Source organism: Protomyctophum bolini, assembly GCF_963924005.1.
Source record: "Protomyctophum bolini genome assembly, chromosome: 8".
NCBI lineage: Eukaryota > Metazoa > Chordata > Actinopteri > Myctophiformes > Myctophidae > Protomyctophum > Protomyctophum bolini.
Window position 1 is genome coordinate 14,872,180 of NC_137869.1, and position 26,748 is coordinate 14,898,927.

General features: G+C 43.6%; 1 protein-coding gene across 7 annotated transcripts in view; it reads left to right on the forward strand.

The window, feature by feature from the left end:
* Nucleotides 1-2,058: 2,058 nt before the first annotated feature.
* The window catches only part of palld (palladin, cytoskeletal associated protein), a 105,135-nt gene continuing 80,445 nt past the window's right edge, over nucleotides 2,059-26,748 (forward strand). For 3 of the 7 annotated variants that reach the window (XM_080771191.1, XM_080771193.1, XM_080771194.1), the window contains exons 1-2: nucleotides 2,059-2,211; nucleotides 6,147-7,139. In XM_080771191.1, coding sequence (XP_080627317.1) covers nucleotides 6,148-7,139 — 992 coding nt within the window. In that variant the 5' untranslated portion in view covers nucleotides 2,059-2,211; nucleotide 6,147. Of the gene's footprint in view, nucleotides 2,212-6,146; nucleotides 7,140-26,382; nucleotides 26,471-26,748 lie in introns of those variants that run through there. The other 4 variants (XM_080771192.1, XM_080771195.1, XM_080771196.1 and 1 more) reach the window with 2 other exon arrangements.

Consider the following 26,748-nt stretch of genomic DNA (forward strand, 5'->3'; position numbering starts at 1 on the left):
ATATAACCCACCGTTTTTTTCATTTTTCATTTTTTTCAAATCCTCAAAAATGATGAAAAACGGCGTGCCATAGTATGCCGTACGATATGGGCTATAGCCCATGGTCCAAAATGATGAGAAACGAGGCTAACTTTTTTTTCCAAAATTTCAAAAAACATGGGCTATATAACCCACCGTTTTTTCCATTTTTAATTTTTTTCAAATCCTCAAAAATGATGAAAAACGGCGTGCCATAGTATGCCGTACGATATGGGCTATAGCCCACGGTCCAAAATGATGAGAAACGAGGCTAACTATTTTTTTCAAAATTTCAAAAAACATGGGCTATAACCCACCGTTTTTTTCATTTTTCATTTTTTTCAAATCCTCAAAAATGATGAAAAACGGCGTGCCATAGTATGCCGTACGATATGGGCTATAGCCCACGGTCCAAAATGATGAGAAACGAGGCTAACTTTTTTTTTCAAAATTTCAAAAAACATGGGCTATAACCCACCGTTTTTTTTCATTTTTCATTTTTTTCAAATCCTCAAAAATGATGAAAAACGGCGTGCCATAGTATGCCGTACGATATGGGCTATAGCCCACGGTCCAAAATGATGAGAAACGAGGCTAACTATTTTTTTCAAAATTTAAAAAAACATGGGCTATAACCCACCGTTTTTTTAATTTTTAATTTTTTTCAAATCCTCAAAAATGATGAAAAACGGCGTGCCATAGTATGCCGTACGATATGGGCTATAGCCCACAGTCCAAAATGATGAGAAACGAGGCTAACTTTTTTTTTCAAAATTTCAAAAAACATGGGCTATAACCCACCGTTTTTTTCATTTTTCATTTTTTTCAAATCCTCAAAAATGATGAAAAACGGCGTGCCATAGTATGCCGTACGATATGGGCTATAGCCCATGGTCCAAAATGATGAGAAACGAGGCTAACTTTTTTTTTCAAAATTTCAAAAAACATGGGCTATAACCCATCGTTTTTGTCAAATTGCGGAATTGCGGAAATTGCGGAAATGGTAATTGCGGAAATTGCGAAAATGGAAAAAAATTTGCGTAAGTGTGTGTGTGTTTGGAAAGAAAATTGCTAAATTAATATGTTAATGTCTAGTTTGTCCACACAAAGTACATAGTAATACCAATGCGTCTGTGCGTGGTTGGCATATGCCATAGCCTATGTGTGAGTGAGGTTGACAGCATTGTTGCAGTGGAAAATCCATGGTCTTGTAACTAGCACTTAAGAGTAATCAGTAGATTGTTGGAGCACTGGAATAGCTCTGAGAGAGTACTGTGTGATAGTGGCCTACAAATAGATTCAATACTGTCTGTCTATGCTCTGCTGGCCCCTTCCAACCTCATTCAACTCTACAGTAGGTCACTGCCATTTATCCCAATCAAAACCGCTCTCAAAGAGCACTTATAGTAAGTAGCCTGGTGGCTGCAATTCGAAACTGCAGGCCCCAGTACAAAGTCACAGTAAACTCAATTTTTTTTTTTTATTGAAAATATGTAACTTTTTGAAAAAATATTGGTTAAAACATCGGTAATCAGTCTATCAACAACGGCATTGGACCCCAAAATCTGGCCCGGGTTGGGCTGTAGTTCTGAAGAGGGCCTGTCAGAAGCAGTCTAATGTATTTTCACCCCCTCATGGTTATGATACTTACTGGCAGATGCACATTGTGTCTAGGTACTAGGTGAGCAAGCCTTTGAATATTGCATGACTGTCAATTGTAGTGGTTTGATAATGCTGCACTAAGCCTGCACTACTGCACTACTGCAGTCCATTATGTAAAATATTACATCCTGTATATTTAAATGTCCAATAGATGCTAACAATAATTGATGCACATATTTTTTCTATGAGAATTGTCACCACTTGCCTCTCTACCTTTTGCCCCCCTCTTCGCTCTTCTCTCTTTTTTCCTCCAGTATTCTAGCTGTGAAACCTGAGCCAGGGCCCAAATATAGCCCCCACACAGTGAGCCGTCACAGGCTGGGACAGATGGGACAGCAGGCCACTCGGCAGGCACCACGCAATTGTACCCTGAACCTGAGTGCTCCTGCTCACCGCCCGACCAAAAAGGCTGCTCTTCTGGAAAGAGGCGATTCTGTTTGGGACGCTCGTATACACTGATATTACCATTACAGGAGAAATCTGGAACCACGACGGCTGGGACAAATATTGGGACAAATATCTTGACAAAAGGTAGGTTATGTCATTTCTTTCTAAACCTATTATTAGTAACAGTTTAGTGGTTTTAGTCATAATTTGGTTTTTATATAAATTATAAGAAAGACAAAACAAGACCTAAACATTAAGGAGCAATATTGGTCAAAAATAAAGGTTTGTGCTTTTTTTGTCAGTGTGAAAGTGAAAATGTTCTTTTCATGCCACACAGTATCATCATTGGCTAGTGGCCATGTCAGTCGCCTTATTGGAGGGACACTTTATTTTTACACATTTAAGACACAGTATGTCTATTTAGACATTTATTACAACTTAAATAGAGTTATGCAACTGAACAGAATAGACACAGTAGGCTAGCACCCTGTTATGTCACTAACAGTGACCATTCACATACCAATCAATCAATCAATCAATCTTAATATTTAAAAACATTCCACATGCATATTTAATTGCCGTTTTTTGTTTTGCTGTGATTAGTTTCCTAAGATCATTGCCGGTTTGAAAGCAAACTCTTCCAAGTACAGTCTCCCGTGTTGTGTCTTTGGAACAGTAAAGACCAGTGTTAATTTACCCGTTTATAACTAAGACTGTACTAAGGTAACATCCGTACAGTATCAGAGTTAATAACACTGAGTATTTTACTGTGTAGTTTGTAGTTTGTGTCAGTGTTATGTATGCATGGCTATGAGTTTGTGTTCCTCGATCTTTCTTGTGGTGTTAGTGTCTCTCCTGTGCTGTGCTCTGCTGTGCTGTTAGTGGGCGGGCAGTGCTGCTGTGAAACATAGCCCAGGGGATTAAAAATAACAACAGCTGGTCTTCAGGACACCATGAGGGCCAGGGTGTCAAAACTCTCACATCGACACACAAACATACCGTCTAACCTAGTTTATGTGGACAGTTTTGCTCTGCAATCCCCGCTTGTCCAGGTGAAATATTACACTTATGAGCTTCAGGCAAGTCTGCTTGTCAACACTGTGCAGGAGGATGCTAAACACACACCAGTCTTAGTAGTGGTGCCAGCTCACGGCAGAAACATCTAAAGAGTTAAGTCTTAAAAAGACAAAAGAGTGGCACACACTGATAGCCAAAGTGCCGATTATTTTTCAGGATAGTAGGAACCAACGTTTTGGCAGATACAACTGCCTTCTTCAGGGTATGGATAAACATTTAAAATCACATATACAGTATATAGAGCCAGGGCTAAACATTCAACCAATCACATACTGATAGTGTTGCGGGCAATCAGGATCAGCTGTCTCACATTCCTGGGTTATTAGGAGGTTAATTCCTTGTCACTAAGACAAATAAATATCTCCAAGATATTGTCTATACATTACAGTTTAGGAATATCAAATAGAGATGGAACCACACAGTAAAGAACAATTATACAATACAAAACAGTTCAATACAGTTCAATCGATCACAAATATATAATAAGAAAAAAAAGAATAGAGATATGTCCTGTATTTAACACAAGTCCCCTAAAGTAAACAGAATATAAGCCTCTGGTAGGTAGGCCATCTGTGGATCAGAAAGGGAAGAGAACAATAATAGGGTTAAAAGGGTTAAAAAAATATTTTTTATAATTATTTATTTTTTATTAAAAAAAAGGCTTGAGATCAAAGTCTACATTTAGGCCAAATGGGGACAATGTTTTTAGAGATTGAATCCAGAAAGCCTTGCGTTTTAACAACAACTTCTCGATTTGTCCCCCTCTTCTGGGCACAGAGACTTTTTCTATGCCTATATAATGAAGAGAAGAGACAGGGTGGTTGGATTCCACAAAATGTGCGGCAACAGGATAATTCATATTCTTGCACCTAATAGTGCTGCGATGCTCTGCTATGCGAGCTTTAAGTTCACGAGTAGTCATACCCACATATGCCTTGCCACACGGACATGTAAGTAGATACATTACTGCTTTTGTAGTGCAGGTGATTATGCCTCTGATGAGGATGCTTTTGCCCGAATGGGGGTCCTTAAACTTATGGCATATGTGTGTACTGTTACATTGGGAACAGGAGCCACATTTGTAGTGGGAATAGGTGCTAAAATAAATCTGATTTGACCAAATGGTTTCTGAGATTCTGACCACAGGAGAAAAGAAGTTTGGCAAAAGCTTTTTTTAACGGTGTGTGACATCCCAGAATGTGCCAATGCTGAATAATCTGCTTAAAATGTTCAGCCACTTTAGAGTAGCAGGAGGAGAAGATGATAGAATGTTCTTTATTTTCTGGCTGTCTCTGGAATAATTCTGGTTTCAGGTTAATCTTGTGTGAGGCGTTATGAATTTGGGTGTTAGAATAGCCCCGTTCTTTAAATTTAGTCTGCATATTAGTTAAATGCCGGTTAAGATCAGCAGGTTTACTTCCCTCTTCAAAATTGGCTGTAGGGAAGGCTGTTTTTTAGAGGCAGGGGATGACAGCTATCTGCCCTCAGTAGGCTATTTCGATAAGTAGGTTTTTTTATATAGATCAAAGGTCTGTCTGTCTGTCTGCCAGATTGCATCTTCAAATTTGTTATAGCTCATGTAGCATCTTAAGTCACTTGGCGACAGTCTGAGCTTAAACTACAGTTTATAGCCATACTATTTATTCGTGGTAACCCTTGAGATACCGTCTCAGTTCATGCCCTCTCTCTCTATTATGGGGTAGATAGCTGTAAACATATAGGAAGGACCTCTAGCCTATATCTAATTATCTATATCTATAATATATCTATATCTATCACATACACAAGTCCCAAGTTTCTAATGCATGGCGACATGTTAAGGCTAAATCTATTTTGGAATCTTGGAATCAAAAAGTAAATAAATCACGTCTACATCGATATGGCGGTGTGAGTGGTGTGGCCTCAAATAATGCGTGATAAAGCGGGGATTGCCATGTGAAGGAGGACATAGTTGAACCATATAGTGCACATACAGACAGTTCTTTCAAAATCTCAAAATGAGCCAGGTGTGTTTGATATTGAGACAAAACATGATTTAGTGCACAAACCAAATGGACGCGTAAGGGTTCAATTTGTGCACTCTAGGAGTTGAATGAACACTGAGGATTTCACTGTGTGGGTGAAAAATCACTCGTGTGGAGGGGCACCCTGGTCTTTGGGGGTACATTTTGTAATAAATTGTTTCATTTTACATTGTTCACGGATATGAGAACATCAACATGCCCCCAAAAATCTGGGTTACCGGGACAGGAAATGTATAATTAGGTCCTCAACAAACATTAAAAGTCCATATTGGCCTATGACGTAATTCCGGAAAGCCATGCATTGGAGGTGCTAGCACCCCTTAGACATGGATGTACCCTCTGCCCTCTGGAAAGGCTCTCGCTAATGCCCACCCACCAGCTGTGTCCATGGAAGAGTAGCCTGAGTCATTCTGCTGCAACTGTAATGGCCCTGTCTGGGAGGGCCATAAACAGGGCCATTGTCAGGTCTGTTTTTATACCATGATGACGGTCGCTCTTTTATTTCAGGATGGTGTCTAGTAGTCATTTCCCTCCACTGGATGTCTCATCACGTGTGAACTGTATAAGACTTCAAGTTTTCAAAACTTTTTGTACTGTCCAGGCCAAGTTCAAATAAATCTCAAGGCATACCTGTACCTGCACAGATATTTATATATATTTATATTATATATTTATATGAATGTTTGTGCTGTTGTAGCTGCTAAGTGATGTTTTTGAGAAGCGCTAGCCCCTCCTATACCCAGCTTCCGGGTTTGTGTGAACACAAACATTGGCTTGTGATTGGCTGTTCACCCCATAGAGATGATTTGATTGGCTGAGCAAAGTACATATTGAAGATAAAAGTGAGGGCAGTAAAGTGAAGACGGAAAGTGAGGACACAAATTGTGATTGGCCAGAATGAGATGATGTATGATGATGTATGATGTTAAGAGCACCCCTCACTTCACACAGGTGTTATTTTTTTTGTGTGCATTTCAGGATGCAGGACGGGAGTTGGAACCACAACCAGCCACTCCCCCTCTGTCTGCTGCTAAAGGACCCGGCAGGGGGCGGGGCTTTGGAAGGGGACGGGGGGGTGTTCTCCGAGGCGTCCTCGGATGGGGAGCACAACGTGGACTCCATGGCCGAGCTGGATGCCGGTGACGGGGACTTCGACCTCACAGCCTTCCTCAGTGCGGACGAGATAAACCGCAGCCTGGACCTGGCCTGGGGGGCCTTCGGCGAATCAGGCGCATCCGTGAGCCCGAGGCCCCCGACGTCCCCCGTTCCTCTGCCCCCGGAGCTGGTTCTCCGACAAGTCCCTTCTCCCCCCACCCTCTCCATCGCCCCCACCTACACCACTGAACACCTGAGCAAAAGCCAGAGTGTTCAGCGCCAGACCAAAGCCCCCTGCCAGGACGAGAGCGTCCCCTTCGGCCATAGTGTCCCCATCCGTGGCGGCAGGACCACACAGGCCCCGGCCCCCGCGCCCGAAAAGTTCATCTGCCATAAGTCCATCATGCCAGTGTATAAGCAGGACAAGCCCAGGCTGGTCCATGAAGGCCTGGAGCTGAACGACCGGGCAGCCTCGGCCACCGAGTTCTGTAGCCGTGCCGCCACGTTCATCGAGGAGCTGTCGTCCATCTTCAAAGGCTCAGCTCGCCTCGAGCAGCAGGTAGACGAGGACTCCTCGTCCCCAGACAGCGGATACTTGACTCCCAGAAGTCAGCGGCCGGCTCCCCAGGGCGAGGTCTCCGTCGCCCCCCCTCAGCCCCTCTGCCAGCAGATCGGGGGGCCACAGCAGACCCAGCCAGCTGAGGAGCCCCCGCTCGAGGCCCCGGTGGAAGATGCGGGGCCCGTAGCGTACCAGCACACTGACGGAGGTCTGTCCCCACCTCGCTTCTCCCAGAAGCTGAAGAGCCAGGAGGTGGCGGAGGGAAGCCCCATCCGTCTGGAGTGCAGAGTGGCAGGGAACCCATTGCCGCTGGTTAGGTAAGCTTTGATCTTATCAACATGAAGTGAATGAAGTGATGGGAGAAATTCATACAGCGGCATTGGAATGTCTTTTGACATATGCTTCCTACATGAGAGTCAGAATGACTTTATTGCCAAGTATAAGGTTCACTAGAAATATAAAGTATGCATAATAAGACCTTTGGTTAGTAAGGTTCACCTACAGTCAAGCCCCCAGAACGGCTGGCCAACGTTGTACTGCAGCGCGTTCCGGGACGTTCATGGAGGTGGACAGACGTTCAGTGACTTCATGTGCGTAATGTGCGTCACTGACCTCAAATTTGAGGCTGCTCTTAACTTCCGCTGGCTCGAGCCATTGAGTTATAATTGTACTTCCGGCAGTCTTCTGGGTGCTTCAAACTCCACTGAGCAACTTCCATTGAAATGAATAGCAGGGGAGCGAGTGTTGTGTAAACATAAACATTGAAGACAAAGTGACTTCCCATAGACAGTTTGAGGCTTTGTGTAAACACAAGCATTGAAGACAAAAGTGAGGACGCAAATTGTGATTGGCCAGAATGAGATTATGTATGATGACGTGTGATGATAAGAGCGTCCCTCACTTCACATAGGTGTGCCTTCAGTCCAGTGACCATGAAGGTGGTTTTTATGGTCCACTGGAAGGTGGAGGAGGTCTATCGCAATCGCATGCAGTAAAATCCTGAGTGTTAATTTAACAGAGCATTTTACAGTGTAAATCATTAATAATAATAATAATAATAATAAAACTTTATTTGTATAGCACCTTTCATGACATGAAATGCAGCTCAAAGTGCTTTACAGAGCAATGAGAAAAAAAGAAAAGCAAGGCATAAACATTTAAAAACAAGCAGTAATGCAATACAGTGAGGACATGAATAACAAAAAATAAAAGATCAATTAAAAGCAATGGTGTAGAAATGGGTCTTGAGCTGTGCTTTAAAAATGTCTACAGAGGCTGCCTGTCGAAGTGACCTCATTCCCAGGCCTTCTCATAAGGTAATTTGTCTTTCTCAGGTCAATCCACTGCAAGTTCAAATTATGATGGTGTGTGCATCCATGGGTGAAATGTGTTCTTGCTCCTGCTGGGTGTTGCAATCTATCTGCTGCTGTTTGAGCGATAGCTCAAATAGACTCTGAGTAGATATATGAGGATACAAAAAAACAGGGCTCTTCTGTCATGGTCACATGGAACTTTCATTAGCATCACCGCAGAGAACCTTGTGCATGGAGAGCTTGATAATGACTCCTGGAATTCGTTTTAATCTTATCTGTCCTCTGGCTACCATGTCCACTATACAATATGTCCTCTTCTAACAAACCGTTACGATGATACTTGACAATGTTTCAAGCTGGTCAGAAACCTGTTACACTACACACAATAAAATCCTAATTTAAGAGTGTGTACAAATGGACTGTACACGTCACCAATGGAATAACAATTGACATAAACAAAGTACAAAATTAGTAGGCTCCACTAAAAAGTCTCTATCCAGCATTAAACACTGTCCATTTCATCTATGTTCACTATGAGTTCCTTATGACGTATGACGAAGACATGGAGGGGACACTGGATTGAAGGGACAGTGATATTGACCAGAGGTTTAAGAGCAGGCTTGCTGGGTAAACGAAGGTGGGAGGTATAGCCAGGAGGTGGTAACTGTTGGGTGTTGACGTGCCCTCTTCTTGAAACACCTGCCATTGAGCAAGGGGATTTTCCACACCACGTAAACGGATTGGTTAACCGGCACCATGGCCAGTTGCAAAAGAGGCTCCGTCGGGTCACCCACTGTCAGGTGCCTCTGCCTGGATGCATGTAAACTACTCAGTTTGAAACGATTAGCGGCCTCTTCCAACTGGGTTATTTGGACCTGTTGTCTACTAAACTAAAAATACCCCCCTTCCCCTTCTCCTCCGCCTCTCTTGTTTCTAGATGTGTCTCCGTCAACATCTCTGTTGTTTACTACATCGCAATCACTTCACGTCTAAGGATTTCTGACTCTAATGCTACTGGATTACAAGTCTGTGTTGTGTCAAGGGCAATTTTGCCATGTTTCATGTGCTAGCCAGGCTGTGCGTTTAGTGCATCGTGTACTGTATCGTAATTGGACAGGCCACTTGGCAGGGGGCCTGGAAAGGGCCGTGATAGGGGAAGAGAAATCCTGTGTTTACAAGATGGTTAGAATCAGGTGGTTTATTTTGTTTATCTTTTTTGTAGTTTGTGTACTACAGCATGTAGCCTAATAGCAGTGGCTGTGACATGGATCTCTCTGCTAAGCTATATGGAGCTGTCTCCACTGTAGTATAAATAGTCTCCAGGCCAACAGGAGCCATGGTCCAGGAATGTGTGCAATGTCATGACGAGGCATTTTCACTCACCATTCTCGACATCTCACCTCACCTTCTTGGGGAATATCTATGAAGGTAGCATGTAGTGAGTTGTGTTCTACTGTGAGGGAAACGAGAGACTACAGTCACCACACACTGCCATTAAGTGAAAGATAGAACTACTATAGAAGTGAAGCTGAATGAATGAAGGCATCAGACACGAGTACATGAGTCTTCTATCCTAGCAGAGCTGTATCCAGCACCATCAACTGTACCAGGTCTAAATTTACCACATGAACACTAGCATCCCTATATTCTGGGCATGTCATAATAGGCGATGTGTCATTGTAAACGAATGAAAATAGCAGATCTACAAGCTCCTAACTCTTCACAACATGACATGTTGTGAGCTTGTAGATTTTCTATTTACGCCGATGGGACTTCAGAGGAAGTCTTCAGAGGACTTCACTGCTTTTTGCAGATGATGTGGTCCTGATGGTACCATCGGTCTAAGACCTTCAGCTCTCACTGGACCGGTTCGCAGTGCAGTCCAAATAGGGAATGAGACATTACCCCAGGTGAAGGGGTTCAAGTATCTCGGGGTATTGTTACGAGTGAGGGGAGGACGGAGAAAGAGATCAGCCGGAGAATCGGAGCGGCAGGGGCGGTATTGCAGTCGCTGTACCAAAAAGAGGGCTGAGCCAGAAGGCAAAGCTCTCTGTCTACCGAGCAATCTTCGTCTATGGTCATGAAGTGTGGGTCATGATCGAAAGAATAAGATCGTGATTCGTGAATACAAGCGGCCGAAATGAGTTTTCTCCGACTGGCTGGCATCTCCCTTAGAGATCGGGTGAGAAGTTCAGTCACGCGAGAGAGACTCTGAGTAGAATCGCTGGTTTTTCGCCTGGTTAGGAGGTCCTCGATGCACGTCCCACTGGGAGCAGACCAAGACACAGTTGGAGGTATTACATCGACTCACTGGCCTTGGAACACCCCAGGATCCCCCAGGAGGAAGTTACTAATGTTGCTCCAGACTTCCCTCTCCAGAGAGAGGGAAGTCTGGAGCTCTCTGGTAGAGCTGTTGCCCCCATGACCCGACTACAGATAAGCGGTTGAAGATGGATGGATGGATGGAGAGGAGAGGGTCAAGTACAGACCTCTGAAAATGTCCCATTGTCCCTATCCTATAGCAATTTTGACACAGCTGAATGTAATTCTGTTCATTTGGGGGAGTGTTTGCTTAGGTGCTGCAGTGTGCCAGCACGATGTTCTCATTGTTCTGTACACAGTTACATGAAACACACCACAGGGACGGCTTAATGGAAGGGCTTTAGGTGCGGCGGAACAGGGCACCAACCTTGGTGGGGCACCAAACGGCCGGGAGAAAGTGAAAAACTATCGCTACAAGAGTGTCATAAATTACAAGTAAAGGCTTCTGAAGGAGCGCTAAAACGGTGAAACGCGCCGGTGTAGCATCAAATTTCTATGCTGCACCCCACCATCAATCTCCAGGACAGGTCCACGACAGGTCTGGAGAAGCAGTGCTGTATTTATAAAGTGCATGTTATTTGACAATATTCCCAGAATTAACTGAGGAACAACAGGAGTTTGTTAAGTCGAGGCCTGGAACAGCATGCAGATTATTTCCCCTCAATAGCTGTTTCTCAGCTGGCGAGCTGGGCCATTTCACACAAACACTCAACATTTCCCATGTGCTCTAACAACATGTTGTGATTTCCCCTCCTGACCCTGCTGTTACACTGCTTTGAACACTAGGTGGCAGCAGGGGCTTTATGATGTCAAACCAACCAAGGTGTGGGATCAGTTTCCATGGAATTGTGGCTGCTCACTGTAAGCTTTCCTGAATGACTACAAACATTAGGTCCAGGTGTAAGTTATATTGTATTTGTCACAGAAGCCTGTCATAACCATTGGACCAGGGATTGGAATACTCTAAATCTAAAAATATATACAGTAACTACGGCCAAAACTATATGCCACACATACTCAGTCATGTCTTCTGAAGGATGAGTTATATCGTTATAGTTGGTTACATGATGATGCCAGTGTCACGTACCTAAAATAGCCTATATGCAAGTGCAACTGAGTGCAAATCAACCATGGCTGTCTGTTGCCATGTCGTCCAGACCATAATGCTGTTTGGTGTAGTAGGAAGGTGTAGCTACAGTAAGATGTTAGAAGCTAGAGCACAGCTGCTAAATCCCACACCAACGTCATCTGTTACACAAAGTAAACAAAATGACAACAAACTGAAATGTGAAGCATTAGAGGTAGCATTTAGAATGTGGTTGTTTATAGGACAATACTCCTGGTGCATTCATTTTTATAGTTAATTTAAGTCCAGGTCATGTCAGCGTGGTAAAATGTGCACGCCATTACTGAATAGCACAATAGTTTAGCTTTGGAAAATATTTTCACTTTCCAGCCAGTTCACTACACGAACAAACTTTCCAGCCAACTCACATCCATAGAACTTCGGGAATAGTCAAGCTAGCTGGGAATAGAATATGGTACAAGACACATATTTAACGTTTCCAGTATCTTCATTTATATACAAAGTAATATTTATTAGTTGAACTACTGCTACTGTAAGTACAGTGTAAGTTACAGCACTGTTGTAACTAGAAAGATGTCCCATGCATATCTCCACTTGGACTAACTAGAAAGATGTCCCATGCATATCTCCACTTGGACTAACTAGAAAGATGTCCCATGCATATCTCCACTGACACTAGGCAAGTGTCAATATATGCCTCTTCCACCCGAGATATGTATTCTTTATTTACCTTGACCTCTGACATTTTTGTGGCTTTCACCTTTATATATTTTATGGAGGGATAGACAATAGGCTGACAGGAAATGGGGAGAGATGGGGGGAAGACATGCAGTAAAGGCCGTCGGGATCGGGAGTCGAACCCGCGGTACACTGCCAGACTGGATTACCAGCCATGGTGCCTGGACCACTGAACCATGGTCTGACATTTTAACCCAAAAGTTATTCAGACTGACCGTTCTTGTCAAGTTAAATTCAAATCTGATGTTTGTCTGTCTCTGTGTATACAGTAGTCCTTCTGTCCACTAGAGGGTGCTGAAAGCAACAAATCAAACTTGGTCTGAAACATGCTACCAGTGTCAACTACAGTATGTAGTTTGTAGATCTGCTATTTTCGCAACATTTATCTGTGGAACCGAGTCAAACAAAATGTAATGCCTCAACTCCTGCAATTCCAAGAGCTTGTCAGGATGGGGGGTCCCCAGTTCAAATATGAATATTTTGGGAGGTCACGCCCTGAAAAGGCTGAGAACCAACCAGGCTACACTAATGGTTCTCAAAAAATGTCATGTCAGGAACCCCCAAATTGTTGTGTATGTGAATGTATTAGGCCACAGACTAAAAATATTATATTTTGTATACCCCCCGACCCCTCCATAAGAAAATATTTGTGTTAAAATATTCTAAATTATTCCACATATTCCACTGTCACAGCGTGCTGACTTTTATTTTTATTTTTTATAAACTTTCATAACAGATCTATGAGCTATTATACAAGAGATGGAACTGTCTACCAAAGTCAAACATCACTCTAACGGTAGGGGTGTCCAATATATATTGAATCAACATTTCCATTGTGATGTTTAAATTTATAAGCCCTGTTTTCAAACATTTTTCTAAACATTTCGAACATTTTACAAAGAATTCAAGTTTTTTTCCAAAATAGCCGAGTTTGTAGATGTGCTATTTTTGATACAAATGTTTACCTATAATGACTTGCCTAAATTCGGGATGCCAAGGTTTGACGTTTTTGTCGTTTCCCTCGCCAAACACTACACAATAGTAAAGTTAATTGAAAACAAAAAAGCCTGTTTAGTGACAGAGATGCAGTACACAAGAGCTGGGCTTGGGAGAAATAGCCTAACTAACACATAATCACTCCGGCCGGTGTCCAACCTGTGCTGTTAGCCTGCCAGAACATATGGAGACTATCACACTTGGCGCCGAACGTGATAAAAAGTAATATGCGTTATCTTATCTTCTTTAAATTTGTGAAGTACCGGTATACGTAAATATCTCTCTGTCCACAGGACAAATGATCTACCAGCTAAATTGGCCCCAGGCCTTGGAAAAGAGAGAGAGAGAGAGAGTGTGTCCGTGCGTCTAGGGGCACTGTGTTAGTGTCCTTATGTTACCGTTTTTTATCCTGGAAATACCCTGTAATCAGAATATCTCACAATTCACAATAACTTACCTTGTGTAAGTGTTAAATCCGAACTCTGTAGAGGTCTAATCATGCCCGTGGCTGAAGTCCCACATCTGCATTCCATGTAAGACAGCAGCCATAAATACTGGTGGGGAGACCCTCCAATCTATAGTTTATCACTTGCCATATAAAGTCTGACATCTATATCTATAGCTAATCTTATCTGTAGCGATAGCAGTGGAAATGCCAGATGGCTGCATTTTGCCTATACAAAATGATTATGTAGTGTACACTGTACAGTACATTATCATCTAGGGTGCCGTGACGTAAGTCCAGGGGTGCAGCAGAATCCTTAACTAATTTATGGCCGAAATCGCCTTTTCACGCCTGTTTTCGAATGGCGCTCGGCGCAGAGATCGCTTTTGTGACCCTTTTTAATATCAATTGATTACGGTGATCAATTGTGTCCTGTATGATTTGCGTCTCATATCCCTAAACTGGCATAGAACTGACTCTCAGTTTCCAGCCAAATTGGCTTTCAAACGAATGGTGCTCGGCATTAAAAATACATGTGTGAGTCCTCCACTAGATGACGCTTTGGCGCCAAATGAGTTTTAATACTATAGATTCTTTACACACGTGTAACAAATAAACTCCACTCATTCATTCATACAGATCCCTTTATTCGTGGTGAAACATCAACCTCGTTCCAAACATAAACGACATTGCGTTCTAGATATATTTCCTGGCAAATGATGAAAATGGCGCCCCCGGTACTGTGTATAAACTTCATGGGAGAAATGGCCCAAACGAACCCACCCCCAAAGCAAAAAAGAAATAAATACTAGAATAGGCCAGTTTGTACAGTATGTGTTCACTGGAGGCATATGTTTCTGATCTACACAGGAAGGTTAGCATTTCTTGCTGCTTCCCCAGACCCTTTTATATCTCATTACCCCTCATTCCTGTTGTGAACAACAACAGAGCATTCTTCGGCGATCGCAATTATGCGCGGAATTCAACAGCGTGTGTACAGTAACTTTATGCGTGTGAGTTGATGGGCACAGCACACTCATAATTTCACACAGCTTGCTATTTTAAATGCTTTCTCCCTCATTTTAGTGCTCATTTCCCCATGAGCAGGGCCTTTGATGAGGTTGCCAGATTTTGGCAGGTGATACCCCCAAACTCCACATTTATGCTTTGACTAACGCGATGTTGCTGAGCTGACGCCAGCATACCCCATGCCCAGTGAGAGAGGTCTTCCTGGTTCATTGAGGCCGCTGGGCGTGGCCTCCTGTAAGACCAGTGGTCTTAGGGGCCCTTGAAGGGGTTCCAGGGATCCCCAGCTAAATATTAGGAATGAAATGGACCCTGTAACTCCGACTGGATGTAATCAGAGTACCGTAGATTGGGGTCCCAGAGATAAAAACTAAACGGCGGCCAGAGATGGGCAAAATACATTGAAAATGTATTTCGATACAAAATACAAATACTGGGTCAAAAAATGTATCTAAATACAAAATACATCTTCCATCCCAGCGAAATACAAATTACAAAATACAAAAAAATATTTCAAATACGTATTTCAAATACATGTATTTCAAATACTGCCCATCTCTGATGGGCAAAAAACATTGAAAATGTATTTTGATACAAAATACAAATACTGGGTCAAAAAAATGTATCTAAATACAAAATACATCTTCCATCCCAGCGAAATACAAATTACAAAATACAAAAAAAGTATTTCAAATACGTATTTCAAATACATGTATTTCAAATACTGGCCATCTCTGACGGCGGCATAGCCGTAGCAGTAGAGCAAAGTTGACCCAGTTTTTGGGTTCAGTGAGATCAGTGTGGCTCCTTCCGGTGTTGTGCCTAGGGCATGCGTGTGCCAACAGCTAAGGGCCTGCTAAGAGCCGTGTCCAATGTGAACATCCGTCTTACAAAGACAATTTCTAATCAATCAAATTGAATACTGGACAACTCACCCCGTGCTTGCCCATTCTTCCTCCCGGAAATGTTCCCAGTGAGGGGTGGGAGGGGCTAAGGCATGCAGATTCAACACACTGCCTTATGTACTACAGCAAACAACCTTTACAATAGTTGCGCTAGGTTCAAGATTCATAACTTGTGATATGCTATTGGCTGTTTGTATTCTTTTTGTAAAAATATACTCCCGAAAGGCTATCACTGTAGTAGCCTTTAATTATCTCCACCAGGCCGAAGGCATGCGGGGAGAGAGTATGTTTTGCACTCCGTCCGTGTGTGTGTATGTGTGTGCGTGTGTCCGTTGTCCTTCTGTCCGTCTGTTACCAGCTAAACTCCGACACCGCTGGCCCGATCCATGCCAAACTTTGCACACATACTCCCTCGATGCCTCGTTAGTTAGTTAGTTAGTTAGTTTCATTTATTGTCCACAATGTGGAAAGTTGTCTTTGGCAATAAACAACAGTAACAACAAACAGCAACAACAACAACACTTACACACACTGATCTTCAAAAAATGCAGGACAACAGTGGCTAATACATTAAAAACAAATCAAGCGAGACATGGTATCATTTAGTGCCTTATTGTTGTTGTTGTGAATTAGCGAACTGGACATTTTGGACCGAATGTTTCCTTTATCCTCGGGTTGCGCTTCTGTTTTCGACAAAGTTTTTATTTTTGTTGTTTCTCATAATCTCACGTCCGTTGGGAGGAAGTCACTTGGAGGAAAAACAGGGACGGGGTGAGTTGTCGTGTTGTTGTGTTAGCGTAATTTCTCCTGTGGACAGGTGGTAAAAACTAACTAGCACTTGTGCTAACACACTGTAAGCAACGCATCAACAAATTGTACAATTGTGCAATGTGCATGTACAATGTGATTGTGATGTCCATAACTCCATATCAAATAAACATAAACATAAACATAAACACAGTTTTATATACCGTAGTAACTTGTGAGTGCCTCATCCCCGACTTACATTGTCGCATGACTGTGCCACGCCTTGTGCCGTAATAGGTCATGTATAAACTCAATGCGGTGTGGATACAACACACTCTGAGCTTATAGATCTGCTATTTTCAGAGCATAAATTAGGCATTGCAGTCTATTACTGACAATAATTACTCAGCTATGCAAAGCAGACACAAACGTGGCATACAGTTACACAGTGTACTATTTTAGGTATTTGTCAGATGCCTTTTCCATGTCATTACCAGTAACTGCCGGCCTGCCGTGCAAACAAGCCATTTAAGCTCTCATCGCTGCCGCGGAGAATAGGGACATGGTGGATGCGTCGGTTTTCAACAGAACACACAGGACCACAGGGGAACGTTGAGGAAAGATGAGAGGCCGCTGAGGAATTCTAATCTTTTTTCCTCTCTCTCTCTCTATCTCACACACACACACACAGTCAGACAGACAGACAACATTTGTCATGCAGTCTGCTGTTCCCCAAACAGTGGGTCAGGAGTCAGGACCCGTGTTTGGGTTTTTATGGGTCACGAGCAAATGTCTCCTTTTTTTTTGTTTCTACATAGGCTAAATATAATATTATTTCAAAAGTTTGTAAAAAGTTCAAACAAAGAAAGTCACAACGTTTCATCAATTAAAAACAATTCCAATTTAATTTAGTGTGGAGTTTGCATGTTCTCCCCGTGTCCCCTAGGGTAGGTATACCCTCACAAAAAACATGCAGTAATCCTGGTCTCTATACTACCTCCCCCTGGCCAGCCGGGGCACCTGATGGAGGGGAAAGGAACTGGTCGGAAAAACGTGATCCTTCCATGTGCTACGTCCGGCCGGAGAAACTCTCCTCTGTCAGGTGAAAAGAAGCAGCTTGGACTCCTCATGCATAGAAGGAAGCATGAGGTCAGTCTGCTGCCCAGGATTACATTAGATAATTGACACTGGGTGAAAAAATGGGTTGCAAAACCGTGGGACAGAACCGGGAACCTCCCGATTCCCATTCCAACACTCTACCTACAGTACCTCCTGAGCCACTGCTGCCCCACAACACTCACAGTAATCATGTAGCTGTAGCTGTTTCTCCTTGCACGATCACTGTCCCGATGATGAGGTCACAGCAGCTGACCAAATGCTGAGTCATGACGTAGTGTTGGCTCAGGCTGTATGACGCTGCCTGTTTGTTTGGCCTAGAGAGAGCAGTCATTTGAACTTCTCCCCTGTGGCCTCGTTTGATCTCCTGAGGGGTTGGGGGGTTGGGGAGGTGCAGGGGTGATTAATTACACACTCTCATACTTGTGGTATGTTGCTGTCGAGTGGAAACCTATAATGTCCAAAGCTTACGACACAATGCAGATTTGTCAGCGGGGGTGCAGTGCGGAAAATTGTCATTTCACCAGTTTAGCTCCTTCGGCTACTTTTGCTTCTACATTTCTCCCCGCTGTTTGGTCGTCGTCCCCCCTCAAGTTTTGGCCAGACTCGTATCCACTGTAAAAAGGACACGGTTCCCCAAGCAGTGGCAGTGGTGTGATGAATGGTGTTGTCCCTGTTGGCCTGGAGGCAGAGTGTGAAATCTGGCGTCCATCCGTCCGTCCGCAGCAGGTGAGAGTTTTCCAGCTCTCCTCCTAGTACTCTCCTACCAGCCTATGAGTCTGTCTTGGACGTCCAGGTCCGGGAGGCCCCTGCCTATAGGGGCCATTTATCACTCACACCACTATCCTCCCTCTCTTGCCCTTAACCATGTTAATCCGCTTATGCACTCACTGCAGGCGCACGCACGCACGCACGCAGAACACGTGCGCACTGTACGAACACTGTACGAACTAAGTCGTACAGTGTAGTCTAGCAAGTCTGAGAAACATTTAGCATTTTGTTATGGGACTTTTCTTTTTTGTTTGTGCTGAGGGATTTGCCTTAATAACTGTAATTACAGACTGGGGACTGTGTGCTATTGTTGAGACAAAAAAATAAATAAAAGGAACATAACAAGGCCTGGTTTGGTTTTTGGTGATATTAAGAGTAATCTTAATGCCTGTGGTGTATGGTGAGAACTGGGGGCTGTACACAGGATTACTATGCACCACAACCATAAACGACACTACATCATCATCATCACCATAAGGGGAGGGCAGTGGTGGAAGAAGTACTTTTTCCTTTTCCTTTTGTAAGAGTAGCAATAACTCAATGGTTACAAATGTTCAAGTTACATGTACGAGTCCTGCATTCAAAATGTCACTTGAGTAAAAGCACAACGTATTGGTATCAGCAATTTTCGCGGTAGAGTGAAATAAATAATATAGTATAGAGTATAGAGTATAGAGCCCTCTGGGTCCTATAGGGCTCTATACATAGTAGTCCAGGTCTAGGAGACCCCAGTCAACTGGGTTTACGTGGTTAAGTACTTGAGTAAATGTACTTGGCAAGGGAGTGGTTAAACAAGATGGCGAGCTGTGTGTAAAGGTGGGGTGGCGGGCAGTAGGGAAGGGCATCAGTGTTGCCAAGTCTGCGTATTGTAAACAACTTTGGCCTTGTTTTTCTGTGAAGTTGTTTGTAAATATTGGTTGCGGGAGGGGTGGGGGACTTGTTTCTAAAGCGTAGATGCTTAATTGGGATTTCCTTCCTAAATGTTGTTTTCACGTTTTCAAGTACTTCCCAAATTAGTATGTAACAGTATTTGTCCACGGAACCCGACATTTTTTGTGCCAGGTTGGGACCCCATACAATACTAAACATATTCCACATATTTAACTTTTTTGTTGTTGTAAATAGCAGATATACAACCTCACAACTCGATTGTAGATCTGCTATCTTCAAATAGCCAATGTATTATGCAATAGGGTTATAGTGTATATAATTATGCAATAGTGGCCTTACAGCCGCTTCTTTCTTGCTTGTTTTCATAGACCTTGTTGCTTATTTCTCTTCTGGCAACTCTGAAGTGCATTAGCGACAGTCTGGATGTAAAGCGTGTCTTGTGGCAGACAAAGCCTGCAGTCATGCGAGGTGGAGGATGGTAATGGAAGCCTGGCTGAAGAGGAGAGGACAGGCTATAAATCTTCCTCCTCTCTTCTCCGCAGCCTCTTCTCCGCTCTCTCAGTGTCAGGGCGCCCCGTTCAGCCCCCCCAACCACACCACCCCCCCCGACGGCAAGCTTTCACACACTTAATTCATACTTAGACCCGCCGAAAATAACAATCCATTTTTAGAATGAGAGTGACGCCACGTCTTTCTCTCAAAAACCTGTTATTTCCGTCACACGACGGAGCATCAAATTAGGCTTTGCCCCTCATCGCTTATAGCACCCATCATCATTAACACACACATGCATTCTTCAAGGAAGATGGATGGATGATGCGTTCACCACAGGTCCATCTCTATGACCGCAGACAGGCCTGAAAGTTATACACCCCAAAACACGCACCCACAATCACGAGCATTCCAAGTATGTGAGCCGAGCAGAGTGAATTCCAGCTCCGCTTGAGCCTATAATTCATAAGCCTTATTGGTGTAGGGGTGGGGTCGCTCACCCAAAAATAAATGATCTAGTCCGCATTGTCAGCTTCTCGATCGGTTCTTTTTTGGGGAGAGGAAGCAACACCGTCATACTATGGAGGAATGACTCACCGAGTATGCATCCATACCCCCCCCCCCCCCCCCCCCCCCAGTCCCCCGGAAGTGTTGAGAAGTGTCTGTTTCTCTGTTCTGGGCTCCGTTGGGCCCTTGTGGCTCTGAGTCATGGGTCAGCTGGCCCCCGTGAACAGCATTCCACCCCGTGCTCACCTGCTAAACGTCTCTTTGCCATTCATCATGCACGATAAGGGCGGTCATTACATTCAGTTTAAAGTAATGTGTCTTTTGATGAGATATATTTAGCCTTTTTTTCCCTTTTTTTGGTCTAGTCTGATTCCTGTACGGCCGCCAATGGCAACGCTTGTCGCGTTTGATGTCGAGCCAGATTTCATGTGCGCCTTATACGTGTGTGTGTGTGTGTCTGTCAAAATTCCTCTATGATATGATGCGCAATTTGTGCGTTTGACATGAGCATTTATTTTGTTCCCCGCCATGCCAGTTTTTCCTGCAGAATATGTGAGCATGTGCGCGCCCGCGCGTTGTGTGTTGCGGTGCATGTTTTATGAGCCGACAAGAGGTCAAATGAGGCTCGTAAAACAACACGCACCCAAGTCTTCCTTCCTTCCCATGTACATGTGGCAGCATAACAGCTGGCTTCATTAAGCTGTCTTCAACACAAGCTGCACACATGAATTTGTCTTTTGGCCATCATGCACTCCGTCATGCTATATATCCTCTATTTTCTGTCTCTGGTTGTTTTCTCCTCATGGTTGTTCTCTCTCCTCATTAGTGCTTGTTCTCAGGGAGGGGCAAGCTTAGCATGTGACCCGTCCCCTTCCGCTGAGCGCTGCTGTGGCTCTCTGGTGCTGTGATGTCATGTGGAGAGCCAGTGGGGGTTTCATGTGTGTCAGAGGGGCGTCGGGGGGGATTCGGTTGCATGATATGGGAGGAGGAGGAGAAAAGGAGGAGTGATGCTCCATGTCTGGCTGATGATTGTCAAAGCCGAACTAAGCCCTGCTTTATGGAAAGAAGAGGTCACAGAGTCCACACTGTACTGTACGTCCAGGTACTTCAGAAGGGCTGCAGCCGTTAATCAAACTGATTATAAAAATCAGACCAGTCTGAAGTGAGTGGTGCAACAGCGCACCTGTTGGTACCCTAAACATACGGACGGACGGACGGACGGACGACGGACGGACATTGCTGGTTCTATAGGAGTGGTTGCACCACTTACATTTTTCATGTAAAGATTAAACAATAAATAGACATTCCTTTTGTTTATTCCCAAAGTAAAAATAAGCCATACGTACAAGTCAATCAGACAAATAATTTATAGTTGATTATTAAAACAAGTAATATCATAGAATAATCTATAAGAAAGCTAGAAAGCTCTAGAATTCAGCTGTTAAATGTGTTATTCCGTGCAGAGACGAGATAACCACAACCTAGATTTCATTATGGATATTTATACTGTCCATGCGTAGGGTGGATGAAATGTGTTGTTATTCCTCCACATGCTTTACGTCCAAATCATTCTGGCAAATGCGAATGTGGTACATTCCTGTCGTTTTCACTTAGCAAAGCTGTCTAATGCTGTGCACGAAGACTAGACTGACGTTTGGCAATTTCACTATTGGCAGTATATAACAGGAACGTGAGACGTGCTTGTTTTAAAATCAACGGCGCCTGTTTTCTGACAACAGTCTTACTTTCCATGGTGTTCAAGTCAGTGGTGGAAGAAGTATTCTTCCTTTTTTAACTTAAGAAAGTAGAAAACACAGTATGAAATAAATACTGGCTGTGGCCTGTGTTAAAAAATTGACTCGTGTTAATAAGTACAAAAGTATTTGGCACAAAAAATATACTTACATTACCAAAGCAAAAAGTGCAATTTTCTTTCTAAATGTGTAAAACCTTTTAGAAAATACCTGATCTACAAGCTCACATGCTTGTAGATTGGCTAAGTAACAAGTAAATACTGTAAAGCTGACACATGTGTAGTGGAGTACAAAGTACAACATTCAAATAAAGCAAATGTACCTCAAATTGTTCTTAATTGCAGTACTTGAGTAAAATGTACTTTTCACCATTGTGCTGGAGTTTGTCTGTATGTGTAACACTGAACCAGAGGCTATGGTTGCATTTAGAGTTTGGTGGTGTCTGTTCTGTTTAACAAAGCCATATCTGCTCGCTGCCAAACCCCTACTGCAGGCCTGACCGAGCTTGGACTTCAAAGCCCACATTTCCCTGTTAGATTTATCGTTCTGTAAGCCCACTTCCAAGAGTGCTGCCCTTGTTGTGTCCATGTTACTCTTACTGAGGGGATCGGGCTATCAAATACACACACACGCACGCTGTGCGTGCGTGCGTGCGTGTGTGTGTGTGTGTGTGTGTGTGCAGTGGGCAGATGCAATTGTGGTATGTAGACTGGGCAGAAACGTCCTATCTCCATATTTCAACCTTTATGCATTTTCGTTATTTAACTTCCTATTATAAGTGTGGCGCGTTGTGAGCTTGTAGATCGGCTATTTTCACTATTTTACATTATTGTTTTATAGATAAATTGTAATAAAACATACAAGGTTTCCACCCGACAGCAACGCTATGTTTTGTGGAGGTTTAGCTTGGCACTGTGCTCCAGATGGGCCAAAGTGTCCATGAGACCCCTCCTCCTGCTCATGGCTATAGAGCCAGTGGGATTAGACATAACACAGTAATGGCACAGGGCAGGGAGCAGAGAGGTCTAAGATTAGAAGCATTATGGAAACATCGCCCTGCATGTGACAGTGACAGCCATGATCACAGATTAGCTCTGATGGGCGACCTCGTGTCAACTCCAAAAAGCAAGTCATCTTCTGCTCTAAAGTGATGATCATCTACATAATCTTTACACATGGCCGTCAGCTGTCTCCATCTGTTCAGCCTCTGCATGTGGATATAACAAGACAAAGGGGTATTGTTTGATCATTGATGATCCCCTTCTTACAGTCCCCCAGCCTGTTTTTATTTCATTTGTTTTTTCTACTGGTTCTTATCCTGTTTCGCTCTTACTGTATGTAAGTATGTTGTGGACTCGTTCTCGCTCTTGGGCAGAAACCTTATTTCTCAATATTTCAACGTTTTATTCGTAAATCTGCTACTTTTGATACTTTTATGTGACGCTGTACTATGATCAAGTAGTGCATTCATTTACAAAAAAGATAAGACGTTTCCACCCAACAGTGACGATATGTGTAAACACGGAACAATTGTCTCCTTTGTTTCTATAGCTGTGTTTTATTTGACAGTAGCAGAGAGCGATGTTCCTACCAGCATGACATGCTCTTTGCTTTTGTTACTGTCCTTTTGGTTCCCTTGGAGATAACCAAAAAATAAGACGTCGTCATGACAACATTTTGACGTTGAGAGACCCCGAAGTGACCCTTTTTAAACAAGGAGATGCTGTGCGCATGTGGTGGGTGGGCTATGCGAGGATGTTTGGCTTGCTTGTGATGTGAAGGATTTATTTTGCTGTGGTGTGTGTGTGTGTGTGTGTGTGTGTGTGTGTGTGTGTGTGTGTGTGTGTGTGTGTGTGTGTGTGTGCACGCGCGTGCGTGTTTGTGGTCTATAAGTGTACAACAAAGCGTGCTTGTACTGTACTTTTATTACACTAAATCTCAGGTAGCCGCTATAGTCTCCAGAAGTCCCTAACGTCCTAGTCCTCCTCACAAGTGAAATTGCTGTTTTGTGGTTACAAAAGATTTTTATGTATACAGTACAATGAGGAAAAGATTCAGGTCACACCGAAAGTAGTCCATGTACAAGCTCACATCAGATCACAGATCAGTTCAAATAGTCAGAAATTGTAAAAATGGCATACAATTTACAATTTAGGCATTTGGCAGACACTCTTAATCCAGAGCGATTTACAGTAAGCAAGAACTAAAACCAGTCATCATGAATCTGAGTATGTAAGCTAAGAACAGTGGAAAATCTATAATGAAACTATACGTATATGCCTTTGCATACACCTGTAAGGTCGTGAGGCTAGGACAAGTGCTACGGTCTGAAGAGGTGGGTTTTCAGACGACGGCGGAAGATTGAGAGTGAGTCTGCATTTCTAACTGCAAGTATATAGTAACGTGTGCATGTGCGCCCCATAAGTGCATAAGTTAGGTCTGAGAGAGGGCTGCTGTCCGTCAGCTTTGTAATGAATGAGGAACATGAGGAGATTGTAAAAAGCCTTCCTCTCATTAAACCTGTTTAACTGCCACGTGGGGGGGGGGGGGGGGGGGAGTGAGGGGTTCACAGATCTTTCATGTCGTAATCACGATAGTTCGACTCCAAATAGGAATGACTATGAAACCGCGCTGCTTTCACAAGCTCTGGAGAATTTAAACAAAAGGCGCGGGTGATCTCACTGTCAGGACATTGTTTAATCCACATGATGGATGCGTGTTTACCTCAGTGCATCTTTTAAGTCGCACTCACTCGCACACACACATACACACACACACACACACACACACACACACACTGGTATGAAACCTTCCCAGCAACAAGAACCACAAATAATCTCACCTGTCTTGTCCCAGAGGTGGTATAGAGCGCCGCAGGCCCGCCCCCTTTCAGAAAAGCGAGTGGCCCAGGAAATGAAACCCCAATGCATTCTTCCATCGGCACTTCTAATATAATGTATTTAAAGACGGTTACGCCGCGGACAAAGCCAATTCGGATCGTGACGAATCATGACAATGAACACAATGTTTTGGGCCGATCAAATCATTAGAAAGAAGAAAAGAAAGTCAGGAGACAACACTATTTGTTTTGTTTTTCGTCTTATAAATTATTTGATCGGCCCAAAACATTGTGTTCATTATCATGATTCGTCACGATCCGAATTGGCTTTGTCCGCGGCGTAACCGTTTTTAAATAAATTATATTAGAAGTGCCGATGGAAGAATGCATTGGGGTTTCATTTCCTGGGCCACTCGCTTTTCTGAAAGGGGGTGGGCCTGCGGCGCTCTATAGGCCCTCACACAGTCAAGAGTCTTCTCTGACACACAGAGATGAAAATAGCCCTGTGTTTAGGGCTCAAGGGTTGAAACACTCCCCCCGCACACACACACATCCACACATCCACACACCCACACACACACCCCGACTGCAGGGCGTCCTGTCGCGCTGGACATCATCCTTGTATACCCACTGAACCCTACCTCGATTACAGCACTCATATTTGAAAGTTGTGAGTGTATATGTGAAAGTTGTAACTGGACTATTTTATGCTCAGCCCTAAGTGGCCTACAGTATTTACTATTAATTGCCTTCAATGCCTTGCACATCTTATTGAAAGAGGGCCAATGTATTATCGACTTGTCCTCTGCTATTGTCCCATGAGTAATGTCATTTGTTTTATTTGTTATATTGTAGCCCTGCCTGCACTCATCTTGCAGAGCTTTGACGGGTACATTTTTAATGAATGGTTCTTTGTTATTTCTGTGTCCCTTAACACTGCCCTACAGTGCTCCTCAGCCTTTGATGGCCAGCAGTCTGACTATGGCTTAGTAGCACTGTAGCTGGTAGTTATTGTACTTTAGCACTAGCAGCCAAAAACACATGCCTTGTCTTTGTGTGGAAGACTCGACTCCACATGTCGCCCGCCACCGGTCAGCTAGTTAAAAACACACCCACGCATTGGCACTCAGTCAGAGAGCAGGCCAGCTGATGTCCTGTCATTGTTTTACCTGCTGTGTCCTGCTGCCGTGCAGGCTTCAGGGTCACGACAGATCGGACCTGTTGCTGTCATTTATGTAGCTACAAGAGGCAAACAGCCAAACACACAGACAGATAGATCTAAGAGCAACTGGTGTCCAGAGTCCAGACTGTCTGTCTGTCTGTCTGTCTGTCTCTTTCTCAGTCTCTCTCTCTCCCTCTCTCTGTCGCTCTTTCTCACTGCTTGTGAGGAATTTGGCAGCTCTCTCAGCTGTTCACTCACTCTGTGCTCGTGTGTGTGTGTGTGTGTGTGTGTGTGTGTGTGTGTGTGTGCTTGCGTGCGTGCGTGCGTGCGTGTGTGTGTGTGTGTGTGTGTGTGTGTGTGTGTGTGTGACTCACAGTGGCTGAGCCATGGTGTGTGAGGGGGTCGGTGTCTCTGGCAGTGGCTTAGTGAGTGTTGTTCTGTCACTGGGACTGGAAGGCTGTGCGTAGCAGCGTATCACATATTCACACTTGCAGATATCAAGGAAATCCTTGGTGACATCATCATCATCCACTGCAGGTAAGATGCAGTTTAATGCTGTTGTTACCTCGCAGAGGTCCTCGGACGTTTTTTTTCTTTTTTTTTCAAATGTTTTTGAGAACTCATTTAAGAGCATTCAAATGGAACCAAATGGACCCATAAGGGTCCATTTGTTCAATTTTCAGGACCGCTGAGGGTCCCTGGACCCCACTTTGAGAACAACCGCTGTTAAGCCCTTTCAATCTGGAGTCCCTATTTTGGACATGGTTATGCTGTAATAGGCAAACATGTTCAAAATTGCAAAAAAAAGAAATATA